Source organism: Penicillium daleae (assembly GCF_028827525.1).
Source record: "Penicillium daleae strain IBT 16125 chromosome Unknown utg000002l_segment0_segment0, whole genome shotgun sequence".
NCBI lineage: Eukaryota > Fungi > Ascomycota > Eurotiomycetes > Eurotiales > Aspergillaceae > Penicillium > Penicillium daleae.
In genome coordinates this window covers 2167741-2186401 of record NW_026623150.1, presented here as the reverse complement: position 1 = coordinate 2186401, position 18661 = coordinate 2167741, and the positions used below count along the sequence as shown (strand labels likewise).

The 18661-nt window shown below is 50.2% G+C and overlaps 6 protein-coding genes across 6 annotated transcripts; 3 read left to right on the top strand and 3 right to left on the bottom strand.

The window, feature by feature from the left end:
• Positions 1-2150: 2150 nt before the first annotated feature.
• On the bottom strand, positions 2151-3028 carry N7458_001800 (uncharacterized protein; the record flags this gene model as incomplete). Its single annotated transcript, XM_056905183.1, has 2 exons — positions 2151-2683; positions 2776-3028. 2 exons carry the CDS (start codon positions 3026-3028, stop codon positions 2151-2153), a joined length of 786 nt encoding a protein of 261 aa, XP_056769290.1.
• A 1319-nt stretch (positions 3029-4347) lies between these two features.
• Positions 4348-4909, top strand: N7458_001799 (MARVEL domain-containing protein; the record flags this gene model as incomplete). The annotated part of the gene is made up of 3 exons (XM_056905182.1): positions 4348-4494; positions 4552-4664; positions 4726-4909. Coding segments are annotated over 3 exons (444 nt in total), but the record flags the coding sequence as incomplete, so codon positions are not given.
• Positions 4910-5299: 390 nt separating this feature from the next.
• Positions 5300-6879, bottom strand: N7458_001798 (uncharacterized protein; the record flags this gene model as incomplete). The annotated part of the gene is made up of 3 exons (XM_056905181.1): positions 5300-5435; positions 5493-6445; positions 6511-6879. 3 exons carry the CDS (start codon positions 6877-6879, stop codon positions 5300-5302), a joined length of 1458 nt encoding a protein of 485 aa, XP_056769288.1.
• A 1908-nt stretch (positions 6880-8787) lies between these two features.
• N7458_001797 (PDGFA associated 1 family protein) lies at positions 8788-9781 on the top strand (the record flags this gene model as incomplete). The annotated part of the gene is made up of 4 exons (XM_056905180.1): positions 8788-8836; positions 8904-8971; positions 9063-9165; positions 9309-9781. Coding segments are annotated over 4 exons (693 nt in total), but the record flags the coding sequence as incomplete, so codon positions are not given.
• A 720-nt stretch (positions 9782-10501) lies between these two features.
• Positions 10502-11714, bottom strand: N7458_001796 (unc-50 family protein; the record flags this gene model as incomplete). Its single annotated transcript, XM_056905179.1, has 3 exons — positions 10502-11280; positions 11515-11516; positions 11578-11714. Coding segments are annotated over 3 exons (918 nt in total), but the record flags the coding sequence as incomplete, so codon positions are not given.
• A 2045-nt stretch (positions 11715-13759) lies between these two features.
• Positions 13760-18124, top strand: N7458_001795 (Sec7 domain protein; the record flags this gene model as incomplete). The annotated part of the gene is made up of 3 exons (XM_056905178.1): positions 13760-15148; positions 15190-16162; positions 16224-18124. The coding sequence occupies 3 exons, from the start codon at positions 13760-13762 to the stop codon at positions 18122-18124; spliced, it is 4263 nt and encodes a 1420-aa protein (XP_056769285.1).
• Positions 18125-18661: the final 537 nt, after the last annotated feature.

Sequence of the window (18661 nt, the reverse complement as noted above, 5' to 3'; positions counted from 1 at the left end):
ATAAGCAGCCAAGACTGAAAGACTGTTCTGTATGAGGTCCTGCATCTGGTCGATGTTAGTATGTGATGCTAACAAATGAAAGCGACCGGTAGAAAACATGGTTTGAATGCAAAGGGGATCAGATTCAAAGCCCTGTCACAGGCGGTGGTCATCAATTAAAATTCCTTATGTTGACCGTCGTGATAAAAATGTAGTAAATCATCATGTAGAAGAGAGAGGGAAATGGAAAAACACAAAGGCAAGAAAAGAAAAGCAAGATAGTGACACTCACCAGAGCAGCAGTGGCCTGCCAGCAGCACCCGCTGGGTTGATTCGATTCTGGGCTGGAGAAAATTCCTGTTCTTCAAGACCCATCAGCATCGAGGACTGACTGGACAGGGTGTGGAACCGAACGAGGCTCAAAATGACTGATCAGTCATGACTTGTATCGTCTTCGCCAGCGAAGCCAGCTTGGACATATGCTTGTCTTTTGTTTGTGTCGTTTCATCAGGAGAGAATGAGAGGGTAAGAGGGACAAAAAGGACAAGAGGCGTGACATACACCTACGGTCAGATACAGCCGAAGGCAATGATAGCGAGGCAATCAAATATTACTGTTCGCCAGAGGATTAGCGAATGTTATCAATTTTTGATGATGCAAAGGTTCCAGAAGAAATGAATTCAGAAAGGCATGAATGGTATTAAAAAGAATGTTGTCTGCATCGATAACTCGAATAAGACTCGTCATCTAGGGAATCATCACAAAAGATGGGGGCAAGTGTAGTAAAAGAAGTGGTGAGCTTACCTGTGGCGTTTCTACAATCACTGGTAAGTTAGTAGGAGCGTGTGACTGCTGGAGATGATTAGCGACTCGTTGCGAGAAGCATGAATGAGTCGACAAGTATCATCGGGGTGTGTCTCAGTGGGCGAGGTTTTCTAGGCCTGCCGCAAAATGGGCGTATCCGTCATGACCGGCCGTTGTCAAACAACCGTCGGAGCCCAGTGCCATTTCATCTTCGTGACGGGAGGGGATGATGGTGAAGTCAAGAAGGGGCCGCGGCTTACCATTCGCGAGATCATAGCAATAGTATCTAATCTTTTTCAACGGTCAGCATGTGGTCCAGGAAGCAACTAGTCCAGAGCAAACAGGCAGAGTAGTGGTAGGAATCAGTCAAGCCATTAGTTATCGTCAGTGATCCGAAGACCTTGGACGGTAATTTCCAGCGTATATATAAAGTGCGATCATCATAAAAGAGTGAATGTGGAGAAGACAAAAAAAAAATAACGAAAACTTACCAATGGTGTGTCGACATCCTGACAAGCTGCAAGGATGTACTCAAGTTAGTCCTAACAGAGGGCAAGTTAGCTCTCGGTTCACTCTCGAAAAAACTCGACGTGATGAATCATGAAAAGCGAGAGGTTTTCAGCCTGACGTGCAATAACAAAAAGTTTCATTCCCTTGAGGGTCAAAGACTCTAGTTTGAATTTGGTTATGTTTATCATCATATTGGGGGGATTGGGTGTGTGATGAAAAAAAGTCAACCGAGTCAGAAACTTACCAAAAATTCTCAGGCTGCGAATTGAAAGCTATTAGTGCAAGAATGTAATGAAGCAGACGAATGCCAGTTCTTCTAAGAGAAGGCAAGCTGCAATCATCCTGGGCCAAAACATTCCAAGCCGGGCAGGATGATGGGCTGCACTGAGGAAGAAAGAGGAAGAGTGAAAATAAATTTGAACCTTTTCAAGCTCCGAAGCGACGGAATTTTGTTGTGCCGAGACTAGCCCGGATAGGGCTATCGCCGAGTCCTGCCCCCGAGCAGTCCACAGCACCAGTCAGGTGATTATATCAGGGTAGCCTTTCCCGGAACGAACCTGAGAGGTTTTATAAGAGAGTCAGAACAGATTAACTTCTTTGTGATGCCTCCAAACGGGGTGTAATCCTTTTCGTCTTCACAATAAAAGTAAAATGGGAGGAATGCACTTCCAAGCTGGCACTGACCATAATGTCATAATTTTCTCAGGATTAAAGTACTACTATCTAGAGACCCTCCCACCGGAAATATATCACGGCATTTCGCTTCAAAAAACACAATTCCATCTCCTAGTACCTATCCCAAATAATACACCAGGATATGCCCACGTATTTAGGTAGTTGACACATGTACAGACATTCTAACCCAATTCTGAGCGGTCGTTCGACTGAATTTCCGGCCAATTTTCCTTTCCAGTGTCCAGCTCCTGGGGAGGAGGTGCGTAATTCCCTCGTAGACCCGGATGTAGAGCAGCTTGCTCATTCAATTTCTGCTGCAAAGACTGAATCTGACGTCGGGTGTGTACATAAAACCAGAGCAGACCGGCCAATGCCAGGAGCAAGGGTACACCAAGTCCGACTCCAAGCCCGAGTCCCGTCTTCATGGTGGCGTTGTTTCCCGCGGAGGGTGTCGAGCAACTGGCGGTAGGATTCGTAGGGTCTGCTGATCCAGAGGAAGTTGTCGAAGAAGATGCTGAGGCGGTAGCGGTGGAAGAAGAAGCCGTCGACGAACTAGAGACTCCCAACTGGGCTACCGTGACATTACTGCTCACCCACGTATAATTGCCCAGTTGTTGTTCACAGACGTGATCGGCCCAGCCAGCAGTTCCACAGGTGAACACTTCATTATTGTTGCTGGGACAAGGATAAAGATTGGCCCATCCATCGGCGACCTCTGTAGTATTGGAAATTGACGTCAGTCCCCATATTCAAACGACGAAATGGCCAACAAGGATATGTTGAAACTGAAAGACCATACTGGCTTACCTTCATAGCAAACGCGAGGGCATTCAGAAATAGGCCACGAATCATCCGTACACGCTCCGCGATAGACGGTCATATACTTCCCAGCAACACAAAGACCATTGGAAAGACAAGCTTCGGTCTCTGCACAACAGTGTTTGCTACCTGGACATTGCAGCCAATTATCGCCCGCGACTTTCCCGCTCGGCCAATAGCAAGTGGCAGCCCAGACAGGGGAAAGCAGCAGCAAAGACGAGAGCAGCGTTAATTGTCTCATATTGTTGTGATTCTTGCCTCGAGGTATGCCGTGGGATAGAGAAGAATTCCATGGAGAAATGTTGGAGGCCAGGGGGGGGTCTCTTCCAGGCGAGTGTTCAGCCCCCACGTTTGGCGACGCGCTCATCTTACCCCAATAGGGTGTTCTGTACAACAATCTGCCAAGAAATTGTCCACATCGAGAAGGTTGGGGGCTAAAACGGTGATGATCCTAACCTGAGGTCTCCCTGCTGATGGGGTCTGACGGTAACCATATGGCGCCATGTCCTCTGTGCTCCACTGGTAGGATAGTTAATATTTCATGACGAACAGATCATTTCCTGTCATGGTCGCAGGTTAGACCCATAGTTGCCCGTCCAGTTATTGCCATGACCTTTCTGACTTCCAGCAACCTTAATTGAAGCGAGGGAGTCGTCAAATTAGGGGCGGACTTGATAAAATCTGTTTCAAAAATAGCTGTCAGCGGAAATTAATTTAATGCAAGCCCGCCACCATTATCTCATACCGGTCGATTTCAATATCAAGGGGATCCATCTCGAAGACTTGGCATCAATGATAGCATCTCTCCAGCTGTACAAAGCCGTTGACAATGAAATCGTGTAGTTCGCCGTCTTGGTCGATGGTAGAAAAGTATGGTCATGTACTGTGTGTCGCCGAAACCCAGAACGGTATATTGAGATGTACTTGAGCTAACGGGTGCTATGCCGTTGCAAGGAATTCACCGCGCCGAGGGATTGAAGCGTCGACACATGACGGAGTTAGCACTAGGAACATCATCACTCATGTTTTTGGGTAGTGAGGGAGGCTCCTCGGCTCCGTCGCTGGATCGCTTTGATAGCATACGATATACTGGGCGTCTGCTAGGTATCGGACGGCCTTGGAGAAAGGTCAGTTCGATAGTGCATCATACAAGTCCTTTGAGGCTTTACTTATGAGTTCCAGCTGTTATTAAGACCGGGGATGCCCGGAGCTGGGTTCTTTCTGGGTTCGGTGACGATGAAGTCTCATATCTAGAAAGCTGATTTCTCAACCTGCTGGTCGCGAGAATGGCAACTTTTCTTCCCAACAGTTATTTATTTTGCATTGCAGACAGAATACCATATTAATACTTTTTTCTGAACCAGACTTCTGGCCGGCTTGCTCGGTTGTGGCGTGGTATTATTCTACCTGTGGACCTGGACAGATGTGGTGAGATCATACATTTTACGTGAGTCAAGTTCCGACAAAACATGTCATCTTGCTTCAGGAGCATTTTCCCAACTACAACTCCTCTATCTTCTGAAAGAAAAGATAAAGAATAAAACATCTCGACTCGGAAAAATGTCAAGTTTTCACAGCCATCCTCTCGGAATAGTGACTCTTATCGCGCACTTCATTCAGTGTTTGAGCGCCCTCATTGTGCTGGGCATTACGGCCTGGGCAGTTCAAGGGACCAAAACGCTGACAGTGATATTTGCTCTTGTCGTCGTAAGTATTCCTGAATCACAAAAATCCTTCAAATGGGTCATTTCTGATTATTTCTAGGCTGTCTTAACTCCTGTCGCGTTCGCCTTGTCCACTGGGGCTAGCTGCATTACCAGAACCCGAAGATGGCACGTATTGCCTTTGTACTTTACCGACATGGCGCTCTCTTACCTGTGAGTTAGTCCTTTGTTGAATCTACCAAGGCAATCCCATGTTAAATATCATCCCCTCTAGGTGGCTCACTGCGTTCATCTTCCTCGCCCAGAATTTCAACCGAGTCAGCTGCACCATCTCACGGTGGAACGGGGAGACGGTGTGTAGCCGGAAATATGCCGCAGAAGCATTTAGCTTCATTGCATTGTTAGTATTCTCTGAAACAATACATGCTCATGTGCATCCTGCTGACTGGCGGCAGCTTCGTCACGCTTGGCTCTCTCGTGTTGCAATTCGCCTACGCTTATATGTACAGGCCCGAAGATGCACTGCCAGGAGAGGATCAGAGAGCCAAAGAGACTATGCACAACAATCTGCAAACAGCTGGGGTTCTGTAATCCGAAAGGCAACTGAGTCTCACTGTTTGAATCTCGACGTTTGATAGTTTTCATCATCCCGGGTATACTTTGGGAACCTCATCTCCAATATCCACATACTTGTTTATGGCTTGCTTTTAACCTTATCGTCTGCTCTTAGTATCTCGCGCCCGTCTCGGTAAACGAAAAAGCTTAACTAAAAATTATTGAATCGAGTTTAGTATAATAGTCATGATATAAACATTTACTCCCCAGCCACATTGTCCCAGTTCTAACATCTAACTCCGAGCCCGTTTCTGCTCGCGAATCCAGAAATGTCTCAGCACGGCGAGCATAACAAGCATGCACACATCAAGGGCAATTGTCCAGTTATAACCGATGAGATACCGCGGTGCATCGACGGTCTTCCAGACACTGAATTGAGAGAAGGGTTAGCAATCTGCCATAATGAGGATGAGTCGAAGAACTTACAAGAGAGGAATCCATGCTCCAAAGGTGTTTCCGATAGTATTCATCGCACTGATGACGAGCGCACGCTCCTCAGCGCTATGTGCACAAATCTCATTCGCCCAGGCATAGATGATCGCCGCGATTCCATCCGCCGTTCCAGAAAGGAAGAACGCGAAGAATTTAAGGCCAACAGGGACGTTCCAAATCGCCAGAACGATGCAAGCAAAGATATTCAGCAACGCAGTAACTGCAATCAAGCTCGCCTTTGTGTCATAGACGTCCGAAAGAACACCGCACACAACCGAAGCTACAATAGTCACAGCGGGCGACACCGTAGTAATAGCGTTGATGCTTTCAACTGAATACCCCTCAGCCTTGAGCCACAGCGGGAGGCCGCTATTCGAAGAAACTCCATCAGCCTGCGAGAAGAAAAACGCAAACGAAACCAACACCCAAAGCCTCCAACTCTTCAAGATCTCCAGAATCCGAGGCAGAGTGAACGGCTGACGAGCTTCCCGATTCTCAGAAGCCATTCGCTCCTGCGCCAATCGAATCTCATCCGCGCTCAAGAATCGCGAGTTGCACCTGTCCGGCGTACTCGGCAACAGGCATAGACCGAGGAAAGCGATCGGAATAGTGCACGCAAAACAAATAATGTAGAGCCATCGCCATCCTTCGATGCCATATCGTCCGTCCAGTCGCGCATAAGCTCCGGCTTGGATATAGCCAGAGCTCATGCTGCCAACTTGACTGGCGATGAAGAAGATAGCTCCTCGGCGAGAAAGTTCGGAGCGCTTGTACCAGCTCCCCAAGTACCATTGGACGGCGGGGAAGAAGAAGCCACCGAGGGCTCCTACGAAGAAACGCAGAGCATAGAGCTGGGTCACATTTGAAGCTTTGTATTGCGCCAGCGTGAAGACTCCCCAGAAGAGATCAGCAGCTGGCAGGAAATAATTCACAGGGCAGCGGGTCATCTGTACAACGAACTGGTTAATTCATACGTTCGTTTGCACATTTTGTAGTACTGGACATGACTTACCAGGAGAGTCAAGGGAATTTGCATGGTGATGAAGCCGACCATATAGATGGTGTTGAGATAATTCAACTGATTTCCATATAACTTGAGGTCCTCCTTCATCCCACTCACATATGCCGTGCTGGTCGCCGACGAATCCAGAACCTTGGCCCAGTTGGCCAGAAACACAAACACGATGATCAACCCGTCCAGCTTAAGGATCAACCGTCGCTCAGCCGGAGTGTCGGTGGGTGCAAACCACTGGTACCATTTCTGACGGACTTCCCCCACAGAAGATTGGACGCCCCCATAGTTCTTAGACTCGGACTGTACGACCGCGGGCGTTTCTGTCGCCTCGACGGTCTCTGTGGATTTTTCATTAGGGACAGACATGGTCGATAGCAATGAATGGACCATTTAACTCGACAACCGTTGTAGTTCCGACGTAAACTCGTTGAGGCGATTCCGGTGGTTTTGTATGTTCTTGAACTAGCGGCCGCTCGTCAAGCACGCCATCGCTGGCGCAGATTTGCCGATCTAGACGCCAAATTCGACCTCGTTGATTTCAGCCAAGCGTTGCCATGAACATTGCCGATTCGTCCTTTTGGCGCTAAGCCATTCGAAGCTAGAGTATACATTAACCCTGACAGGCAGGTCAGTGGGAGAACTGCCGAGCTGGGCTGGGAAAAGGTTTGTTAACATTTCACTCATTCCAGGCGCCTTGCTTCCCTTGCAGCCCTCTCAGTAGAATAATGTTTAGCAGCTGAAGAATTGTTATGAGCGATTGTGGCCCTCAATAGCTTCCATACGATAGAAGTGTTTGCTTGATATTTTTTTTTTCTGTCCACGAAAAGGCAGAGAGAGCTTCAGACACTCCCAGAGCAACTGGTTCTCCACCCAATCTCATGTACCCACCGTGCTTGAAAAATGGAGCATTGACTCATAACGCCCATTGAGCACGAATGGTTCGTTTAGGACGTGGACTGTTCAAGTGCCCTAGCATTTCTCGAATCCATCTACCACAGGCTGGAGCTCCTTTCCCTGTGGGAGAAAGCATGCTGGCAGTTCCTACTCTGTGTGGAACGTGAGATGAAAAACTCCAACTCCAGCGTGACTACTCCGTACACAGATCTGGCTCCACAAGGGTCGATCAGGGCAAGGGTTGTATCATGCCTGTGATTTGACAGCTGTTGGACTCCTGAAGATGACACAATACACGCTTATGTGCAGATTTCTCAGGTCCGTTCTCTATGCTTTTATCGATCGAAGTGACTAGGCAGGTACGGCGTATCCAGCACGAGCCCCACGTTGAACATTTTGTTGCCCTGCTCAACATTTCTGGATTGTAATTGCTCTCATTGATCTCGAATCCGTTATCAACTTGAACTTTCAAAATGGGAAACAAGGTTCTGGGCTCTAAATTCCCATGTGTGGCTGTGTGGGGGCTATATTTTCTAAATAACGGTTCGGTTGGACATGGTGCTTCTCAGACATCGAATCTCTGCTTGCAAGGAAAATACCAAATTGAGTCAACAGACTAGATATAGTCATCTAGAATGTTGAAGTACTGGTCATGTACATTTCTCCTGCCCCCGGGGCCTAATCCCCGGAATGTTGTCCGTGCATGTAGTTCTCCGGCAAGTGTTCGGTAAAGCCCGCCAGGTCCTCTTGCAGCCCATAGAGGGACAATTCATTCCGGGCACCAGTATCGGCCATTGATCATTGGTCTGGACAAATATCTCTCATTCCGATTTTCCCCTTTACATTAGACGTTACTATACTAGATATCTTGTCATTTGTGATCACTACATCTATCGATAGGCCATACTAGGAACCAGATATAGCACGGTCGGCATGATGCTCGTACGTCCGTAGACGGAGATGAAAAGGTCCGCGATTCGCACTACAGTCCTCCGACTTGTGATATAATCTGAATAAAGGTACGGAGTACTGTATTATCAATTTTCTCTCGTTTCGAATCCCCTTCTAGAATTTAAAGTCAAAAATAGAGCAAAGATTAGCACACCAACCAGGACCCTTCCAATCTCTGAAGGGGCACATGATCGGTGGAGAGAAGAGGTTTACAGTGGAGGGATTTCTTTCTTCCGGGGGACTTTGCCCCTCTATTTCTGCGGTGTATGCCCTGCATGCTCCCAAGTCCCAACTGTGACTCAAAACCAGCTCTGACTCGAGACAACAGCAACACTGCCATAACCCAATTGCTCTGTGATAGCATATACACCGCAAGACTACGTCCTTTCTCACCTATCCACTACACACTACATACCCGCACACTCCAACATGGCACCCCGCGGTCGTGGAGGAAAGTTCTCCAAGCCTACACGAGGAGGTATGGTCGCGTGCAAAGCGCGCATCACAGCCCTTCAAGGCCCAAGAAGCTCACCAAGGAATGACAGGAGGCAAAAAGTTCAGCCGTGATCTCCAGCCCACCGACAAGGACGGGAACCCAGTCGGGCTCTGGCGCGTACGTCTCCCAAGCCATGAAGATCCAGACCAACCTGAAGCTCAATCTCCATCCAACCTCGCACAACTAACACAACCCTCCGCATTTACAGGAACAAGACGATGAAATCCCCACCTCCAGCGAAGAAGAATCCTCCTCCGAGGAAAGCTCAGCAGAAGAATCCTCCTCCGAAGCCCCCACCGCCGGACCCAGCAGTAGCACCCAAGAACCCGCAACAGCCAGCGACCTAAACCGCGAAGCCCGCCGCGCCGCAGCAAAAGCCAAAAAGCAAGCCGCCATCGCCAGACGCGGCAAAGCCCCCCGCCCAACCAGGCGACCTGCCCCCCCTCCGACACAGACTCCGCCTCCTCGGGCTCCGAAGCCGAAGCCGAAACCGACCTCCCCGCGAACCCAAACCACAGCGCCAAATCACGCTCCCAACTAGCCAAACCCAGCGAAGTCGACAGCCAGCCCCGCAAAAAGCCCGTGAAGGATATCTCGCAGCTCTCGCGGCGCGAGCGCGAAGCCATCGAGGCGCAGCAGGCGCGGGAGCGGTATCTGAAGCTTCACGCGGAGGGGAAGACGGACGAGGCGCGGGCTGATTTGGCGCGGTTGGCGATTATTCGGGAGCAGAGGGAGACGGAGCGGTTGAGGAAGTTGGCGGAGAAGGAGGAGAAGGAGGAGCTTGCGAGGGAGAAGGCGGCGGGTGTGAAGGAGCGGGAGGAGAAGTTGAGGCTTGCGGCTTTGGGGAAGGCGAAGAAGGGGGGGGAAGAAGTGAAGTGGAGTGATTTAAGTGGAGGATGGGTTGAGGGGAAGGAAGCTGGAGGAGGATGTGAGTGTTTGTGAGGATGGGATATTTGGAGTTGTAGGGATCTTGATGGATTACCAATTACATGAGGAATGATTTATACCTAGGGGTGTATATCAGTGTACATGACCTCCTGAATCATATCATTATGGTGCTTTAAATGCTATATCGAGGAGACAATTGCCCGGACTGTCTAAGATTCCCGGGATATGCGGAAAGATCTGGTGAAAGCGATGAAGCTGGTATCTGGCTATAATTTGTGGTATTTATTCTGTAGGCAAGGATCCGATCAAAGTCAAGGAAAGGACATGTAGCTGTTTGGATAGGCATCAGGGCACTGGCTGGTAAATCCAACCCGCGATCCATGTGGATTGACTTCCCATGATGTGAAGTTCAGCTTGAGTTCTCAGGAATAGCAGTACAACCTTCGAACCGAGATGGAGTATGTTTTTTGAACTTTTCAAAGGCATTTTCGATATTTTGGTCTATATCACACGCCAAGACAAGAACTATGCCCAGTCCTGTAGACAAGAGGAGAAAGAGAACAAGATCATGTACAGAACGCCATTCCCTCGCAAAACGACAAAACGCATACTCTCGTACTCTTTTCCAATGCATAGCCAAGAGAACAAGCCACGAGAACAGATGGAAAAAAAAAACAAGATTCATACACAGGGTTAGCTCGAGGAACGTACCAAGCAAACCCCCAGTCAAGTCGAAAAAGCACAGCATCAACTTGGGGGTTAGCCCTGCTTGTCTGGAATCCCCCAAAACAAACCCTCCACAAACCTTCCCTCCATCACAATCCCCCATCCAGTAATCAAAGAGACCAACCACAAAACGGCAAACACCAAAATAGGCACCAACAAAAGCTCCGTATTATGCAAAAAGGGCAGCGCATTATATCCCAAAAAGGTAATGTACGTGTAATAAACCAAGGCAGACAAATAAAGCGAATTCCCCAAGAAAGTCGCGAGGAAGTTACTCGGCGAGCGCGTCAACAACGGCAAGAGCAAAAACTGCACTACGTACAGATGCAAATACAGTGGGAAAAAGGCCCGATTCGAGACGTCGAAGCAGTATCCGAATTCGAGTTGGTCCTTTTCACCCGGTTGCACGAAGAGACCCTGTGCTGCGCCGCGGCGGCGGGCGCGAGAGCCGCGGAGACCGGTTAGAGAGGCGGCGGCGCCGTTGGGGCCGAAGAGTCGGCCGATGGAGAAGTAGCCGATTGTGGAGATTAGGAGGGAGGAGCCGATGAAGTGGACGAAGATGAAGGAGAACGAGAGGTGCATGATCCCGCCGAAGGAGGGGTAGTATGCTAGCCCCCAGGCGAGGGCTGTGACGAGGAGGAAGAAGGAGAGGAGGTAGGTGAAGGATGGGTCGGGGCGGTGCCATGTGTTTTTTGTTTCTGGATAGTTTGTGTTAGTATTAGGATGGGAAGAGAAGGGTGCGTTATTGGAGCGAAACGAGGGACAGCGTTGATGGAATGGAATTGAGTAGTTGGGATTGAAGTGCGGCACGACTCACGTTTCTGTCAGTGGCAGAATGTCGTTAGTATAGGTCATTATGAACAATAGCAGCGGCAAGATATCCAGCTCCGGGCAGTTTGGGAGAATCATCTTACATGATAGTATATGGACTTGAAGACCTTCTTCGGCGCAATCAACAAGGAGGTCATTTCCCAAATGGCCATTTCAAAGTCCATCTGGGGGAACTTGAAGAGTCTATACATAGCAGGTTCATCAGTCACACATACCCCTATATCCCCACGGGGACAGAGACATCTCCACCTCCAGCTCGAGGCTGTATAGGGCCTTACCTCTTGAAGAAGCGCGGCATGCGCACGTTGGATCCGCGGCTGGGCGTAGACCCGAAATTGGCGGGACCGGCATGTTGGCGGGGGACAGAGATGTGCGGGTTCATCTTTTTTTGTGGGTTCTTTTTGCACGGCCCGGGATCTGAACTGGTCAGACTGATTAAGAGCCGGGGATCATGGAGCTTGACGGGGAGGGTTTCGGCGTACGGAGTTCAGGTACTCGTCGACGTGTTGGTCGGTTATGTCATCGGCGGGATCACGTGGGTACTGGCCAGGTACAAGACACCTGAGGCAGAAAGGGAAAGTCTAAATGCCTCTGTAGATGGGGTGATTGACATGTTGATGGCAATCCATATTGATAGACTGCGAAAAAGATTCGTGATGATCCATCTTTCTTGTCACCTTCTCATCCTACAGTCTAGTCTAATATGGCTAATACACATCAGTATGTAATATACTAGGTTCGAAGGTATACTATTGTTTACTATGGTGGACGCCTTAATCACGCGATGGCTCGATCGATGGATCTCATCGTGATTCAATTCTTCAGCTCACTGGAAGAAACTTTTAGTCAAGAAAAAGGAAGATAGATAACATAGCGGGCATAGATCGAGCATACAGAGATATACGAGATGCAGAGTAAGCCGTCGGATAGAAGCCCCGAAAAGTATAATATGCGGCACGGCTGGTTCCCCTTTGTCAAAAAGGGTGTGGGGAGGTGTTCTTGGAAGGAAACAACTCGAGATGTACTCAATCACTCTATTAGCCAGATACAATACTGCCCAGTTGGATGTTGAATCTGCGATCGATCCATCGATTGTGCGGAGAAACAGAGTTAAGGCGACCACTGCCGATCGTGTGGACTCGCGACCGATGCATCACATCGCTTGACCTGCATCAGCGCTGCATTGCAGATTCAGCACACCAAAAAACTCAAAAGTTCCAGAATTACGTGGGCATGAGAAACGAGACATGGCGCGGGTCCGGCATTTCTACGATGATCAGGAATCCCGCATTGACCAAGTACAAGAAGAAAGACCAAGACGAGGTCTCCACCGTGAGGATCCACCAAGGGTCTTTCCATTCGGATCGACTCGCAATAAGCATCGAGGAACAAGAGGAGAGAGGTCAGAAGAAAGCCCGACGAATGGTGGCAAAGAGCCATGTATGATCAACTCGAGGCCTTCACCGTCTTTTCGAAGGAATATATACTTTCATGTATGTACAGTAGAATGTACAATCTACTGTAAGTTACTTACTTGGTATACTTATTAATATGGAGGAGTCCGGAGTGTGCTGTACCTGACAGCCAAGATCCCGCCAGCGCATAAGCCCCTGAAAAAGAATCGGAGTACAAAGTATAGACGAGGAAATAGATTCAAAGTACAGTAATCCCAGCTAGAGAGGACCCTGACATTTGCCTATTCGGAACAAGTGCCCTGTACATTGAAGAATTAATTAACCGTCTCTTCAAATCAAACTTGTACATATGCGTACATACCGTACAGACCAGAGATGAAGAGTCCGCATCCCGACGGTTTCGTAGATAAATGCCCCTGTTTCGCATCTGCTTCAGGTTGGCCCGATTTCTCAGTCCACCCGACAGCACTGGATTCCGTACACCATACTTTCTTTTACCCTCCATCCAACACTCAACACTCAGTACGGAGTCTGTTTATTTTCTGTGAACAATTATCCTCGAACAACAAGATTGCAAGTTCGGTAGTCGAGTTCCACCGGTCCACTACTTCGGCAGGTCAAAGCCCCCCCCGTTCAGGAGTTCGTCCCGCCCCCGGGTTCTTCTGATCTTCTCTCCTCTTGGGCTTTTTTGTCTTGTCACCACCACCATCACGGCCTTTCAGCCCAATTCTCAATCGGTACCTCGCACTTCTCTCCCTGTACGCAGCCGCGCTGCAATTGCTCCCCCTGACTTGGCCCCTGGACATGCGATGACCGACTGAGACCACCTCCGTGCTTCAATTCGTCCGAACGTGCGACGACATTCTTGGTCGTTGACCGGCACATCCCACTCGCTGGGCCATTCGGGCAACAAACGCTACGCTCTGCTTAAGCCTTTGGGCATTACTGGTACGTGGCTGCCATTCACAATCTTTTTTCTCCCGCCATTTCCCCGTGTCCAAGTGTGCCCCAAAATCCGCTCTCCTGAACCCTGAACCAACAATTGATGGACTCTCACCCCAATGACCAACTGGTACTGACTTCACTCGCCAGCGCGACAATGTCCCAACAACGCGGCGTATACCCTTCCAATTCTCCACCTCGCACTCCTCCCTCTCAAACCGCAAAATATCGGCCCAAGCGTGGCTACCCTACCCGTCCATCGATCCGTGATGCCTTCCCGGGCGGGAATGCGCGCAGTGCCAGCGACTCGGGCGACGAGCGGGACCCTCACGACCTGTCTTTGTCGCCCAAACATGCTGCCCGCACCTCCATCGTAGACAACATGCTCCTCTCCCTCGATCAATTTGACGCACCCGGATCTTCGGTGCTGGACGATTATCGACTCTTCAACTCCGCCTTCGAGAATGAACTACAGGGTCGCTATCGCGGCCATACATTCTCCTCCTCAATGTCTTCCGAAGCGGACTTTGGTTATGACGACAGTAGTAGCAGTCGTTATGCGACCATCACCTCCAAAGGTCGACGAAGCAACAGCAGTTCAAATCATCAAACTGCGCCGAGGAGAACGAGCAGCACCCGTGGCCGAGATGCAATGGGTTCCAGAGGAGGCACTTTGCCGAGAGCAAATGACGTTCGGAAAGGAAGCAAGGGAAGCGCCTCTAACGCAGATTATTCATATGCCTTGCCCAGAGGTCGTGCGGACTCGGATGGCCGAGATCGCCGGTCAGAGAGTTTTGACTGTGGGCCCAAGAAAGCCTACATTCCATATGCAGACCATGGCCGAGGCCAGGACTCGTTCCTATATGACGATGATGCGGCTCCAACCCCTAGTGTACCAGCTGGCCCACGCAAACTCTACGACTATAAGACTCCCAATGCTACCGTGAAATCATCCAATGCACCTCAGGTCCGAAAGAACCGCCCCGAGAACATTGGTACCGGGGCCCTCAAAACCCGAGACAACGATTTCCTGGGCGATACAGACCTTGATCTTCCGCCGACCATTCCGGCATCTTTGGACCCGCCTGCTCCTAGCCCAACAATATCATATAACAAACTAGCTTTCCCTCAGCCTGAACCGACAGCCACGATCACGAACACCATAATCACGGCAAATCTGAGCACCTCTGCCGCCGCTACCACCAACACAATCAAAGAGCGTCCAGGATTTTTCCGTCGTGTGTTTGGTGGATCATCAAAGATTACGTCTCCGGCGGAGTCTCCCAATTCTCATATGGACGACAACTCATATTTCCCGGAGAAAGAAACCAAGGAGTCAATCAGTACGACCGCCAATCTTAAACGGGAACAGCAACAAGGACAGCAGTCCCAGCAGCAGCCTCCAAAGAGCGCAGTAGCTGCCACACCTACTCCTGCTGCCCGAAAAGGGCCTCCTCAAGTGGTGAAGCAAAGTCATCCTTCTTCCGCCGGCGTAAGAAGTCTATAGCTGAACCCGTCCCACCCCCGATCAAGGTGCCTCAAGAGCTGTCCCCTTCAAATCTGGATACGGTGAAGCCAGCATCAAGTCCCGTAAGCAGCTTGCGCCAGATTATGAATCAATATCTGGACGAAGCTGGCGCACCAGCCAATACGGATCGCAAAGAATCCCGCAAAGAAAGCCGCAAAGAGGAGCCTCAGTCTATCGAGTCAGCCTCGCTGCAGGCGCAAAAGCCAAGGGAAAGTGTCTCGGCTCCTGGTGGTAGCTCCAAGCCGAAACAGAAGCTCCAGCCTCCAAGCTCTTCTCGCGGCCAGGAGTCTCGTTTGCCATTAGCAGATAGCCGGAGTACCAATGACTCTGCCCGAAAAGCAGGTGATGTGGAGTCAATCTCCTCTGCAGAGTCCCCCTTGCAGGAAAAGAACTCTAACGTCAACCCCTCTAAGTCGCTGTCACCTGTTGCAGAGGATTCCTCTCGCACCATAAGGGTGTCTACGAAAATGGCACCACCGACCGATTCTTCTCGTGATACTCTGACAGGTGTGAGCAAGCTGCCTTTGCCCTCGGACGGCAATGTTCCTGGGTCGCCTGCTGCATCAGAGGCATCGCAGTATCTGACTGCATCGAACACGCCAGTCATTGAATCGGAGGAACTCAACGCTGCCATTGACGCCGATGACAAAGAGGCCCCGACCAACGGGCCTGGCGATGCCGTCGAGGAAGGGCCTACTGCGTCTGATCGCGAACAAGCACGGAACCTCTTCGATAGTCAGAATCAGGTGGTTGGTAATGTGCCGGCAGCTGCTTGGCTTGGTGAGCCTGACCGGGCGATGGTTCGGGAAGCGTACATGCGACTCTACAACTGGTCGAACATGAACATTCTTGTCGCCCTTCGAAGTCTCTGTCAGCGATTGGTGCTCAAGGGCGAGACCCAACAAGTCGATCGGGTGTTGGATGCATTTTCATGCAGATGGTGTGACTGTAACCCGAGTCATGGCTTCAAAGCTACAGGTAAGTGTCAATAATATGGTATAAACTGGTTCAAGACATTTCCCCTCTGACGAATTGATAGACGTTGTTCATACCATTTGCTATTCCCTCCTGCTTTTGAACACCGATCTACACTTGGCGGACATTGAGCAAAAGATGACCAAATCCCAATTCGTTCGCAATACCATGCCCACTATTCACCGTGTGGCCATGGATGCTGCACCTGAAGGATTCGAGACTTTGCGGCCTCACAAATCCAAGACGGTACCAGCCGCCGAATCTTTTCACTCAGCACCCAACTCTGCTCGCTCTCAAACCTTCCCACAGGATGTAGCTCGCGGCTCCTTGGATGACAATACTGGCCGTAACGTCGCTGACGTTGATACTGGTCCATTGGTCAATACTCCCTTTACGGGAACGGTGCGAGCATGGGAGCAGCAGGTGGAGACGGTTTTGAAAGATTTCTACTCTTCCATCCAAAAGGAGAGACTTCCTCTCCACGGTGCTCCGCCAGAGAGAGAGGTAAAACGTATGTCCTCAACCAATTTCCTGATTCCGTCATCGGGTACCCTTCGCCGAAGTCCCAGCACCATCAGCAAGAGTGGCTCGGATATCTTCCCTCGTGGCCGTTCGGCAGATTCGCGCCATGGTGCCGCGCGGTGGTCATCTAAGCCCCGTTCACGCGGAGGACGACTCTATCCTGCATCCATAATGGGATCCAGCCGGACCAGCCTAGATGATCAGTCTTCTGTCTGGAGTCCGGCTGCTTCGAGTACCTGGAGCAAATATTCGCTGGGCAAGTTCACGTCGGCCTCGGTGGATTCATTTGGCTCCGAGTATCCTCGTGGTGAGTACCAGCAATCGATTGGGTTCGCCAATGCCCTGAGTCAGGCTATTATTCGTGAAGATACTGCCACGTCTATCTACAGTTTCGAGGAGCCAACCGCCCCCTTACTTGAAGATGAGACGTTAGCCTTGGCCGGCGCGCCCTGGGCCAAAGAAGGTAGTGTCAAGCACAAGCACCACTTGGATGCGGTGGACAAGCGCGCCAAGGACCGTAATTGGAATGAGTGCTTCGCTGTTATCCAGCAGGGCTGGATGCGGCTCTTCTCTTTCAACAATGCGTCCAAGTCTATGCGGCAGAAGGCTAAGCAGCGTGGCGGTGTTGTGGTTGGAGGTGGTAACTGGACTGAGAACGCCGAGGAGATTTGGAAGTTCATGCTTCGCCAGACTATCGCCAGTGCCCTTCCGCCACCAGGTTACTCCAAGTCTCGTCCTCACGTATGGGCTCTCAGTCTACCAACCGGCGCCGTCCACCTCTTCCAAGCCGGGACGCCGGAGATTGTGCGGGAATTCGTTTCGACAGCCAACTATTGGAGTGCACGACTCTCCAAAGAGCCTTTGGTGGGCGGTATCAGCAACATAGAGTATGGTTGGAGTGACGCCGTCATCAACAGTGCCTTGATCCACGCTGAGAGCCGCTCACCACCCCCAACCTCCGGCGCCCCGCGTCCCAGCATCCAAAGCTCAATCCGCAGTTCCCTGGATCACCAGGGAGTTGTTCGACCCAGGCTACCTGCGGACCGGGTGCACATTAGCGACTGGAGTCCGCCACAGCAGAGCATGGTCGCCTCACACCAGTCGGAAGAAGACCAGCTCAAGGCTCTGCAGGCGTATGTGCAGAACGTCGAGGACGACCTCCAGCGGCACAACGAGCTGCGACCAGCCATGAATCTGGCCTTTTCACCACGGCATCCCAATTCTGCCAAGGCCATGGCCAACTGGGAACGGAAATCGTCGTACTTGCTGCGCGAGATTGTCAAGTTCCGCACATACATTGATTCACTCCGCAATGCAATCACCAAGAAGGGGGAGATTTATGCTTCGACGAATAATTATTATAATCCTCCTACGACTGGGGAGGATGTGGACACGGAGGAGCAGCAACAGACCGCTCCTTCGACTGCTACCACCACTGCATAATTGTCCTGCAGTCATTTCTTTTCTCACACTTTTTTCATTCCCACTCTTCATCTATTTTTTTTTCTTTTCCTCTTCTTCATTTTCCTAGATGGATACACATCCCCTCTTTCAAGTGCAGACCGTTGTACATACCCCCCAGGCCGGGGGACTGTGGCATACACACTGCCCCAAAACGACTGACGGCCCCTTTTCTTCATTCTGTTCTTAACCTTCCCTGTTCCACTTTACTGTATATCTCATTGCCCTGATTCCCATGGCCATTTCACTTCCCTTGTTCTTGGTATCTTGTTTTGTTGTCGGAGTGGGCTTGGTTATTTTGTTTTAATGCTTGGAGCTACGATACGAAAGATGCTACGGATACCATGATTGTTTTTGTTTTTATTGCAATGTCAGTGTGAATAAGTGGCTTTTTTTGGCTCTTAAGAGACCTTGAATACGTAGCAATGTGTTGTTTTACCATCTTCTAATACTCATCAGCCCTCTTTGACGATGGTTGCTGTCTACTACCTACGCCGTGCCTATGTCTACATTCCCACT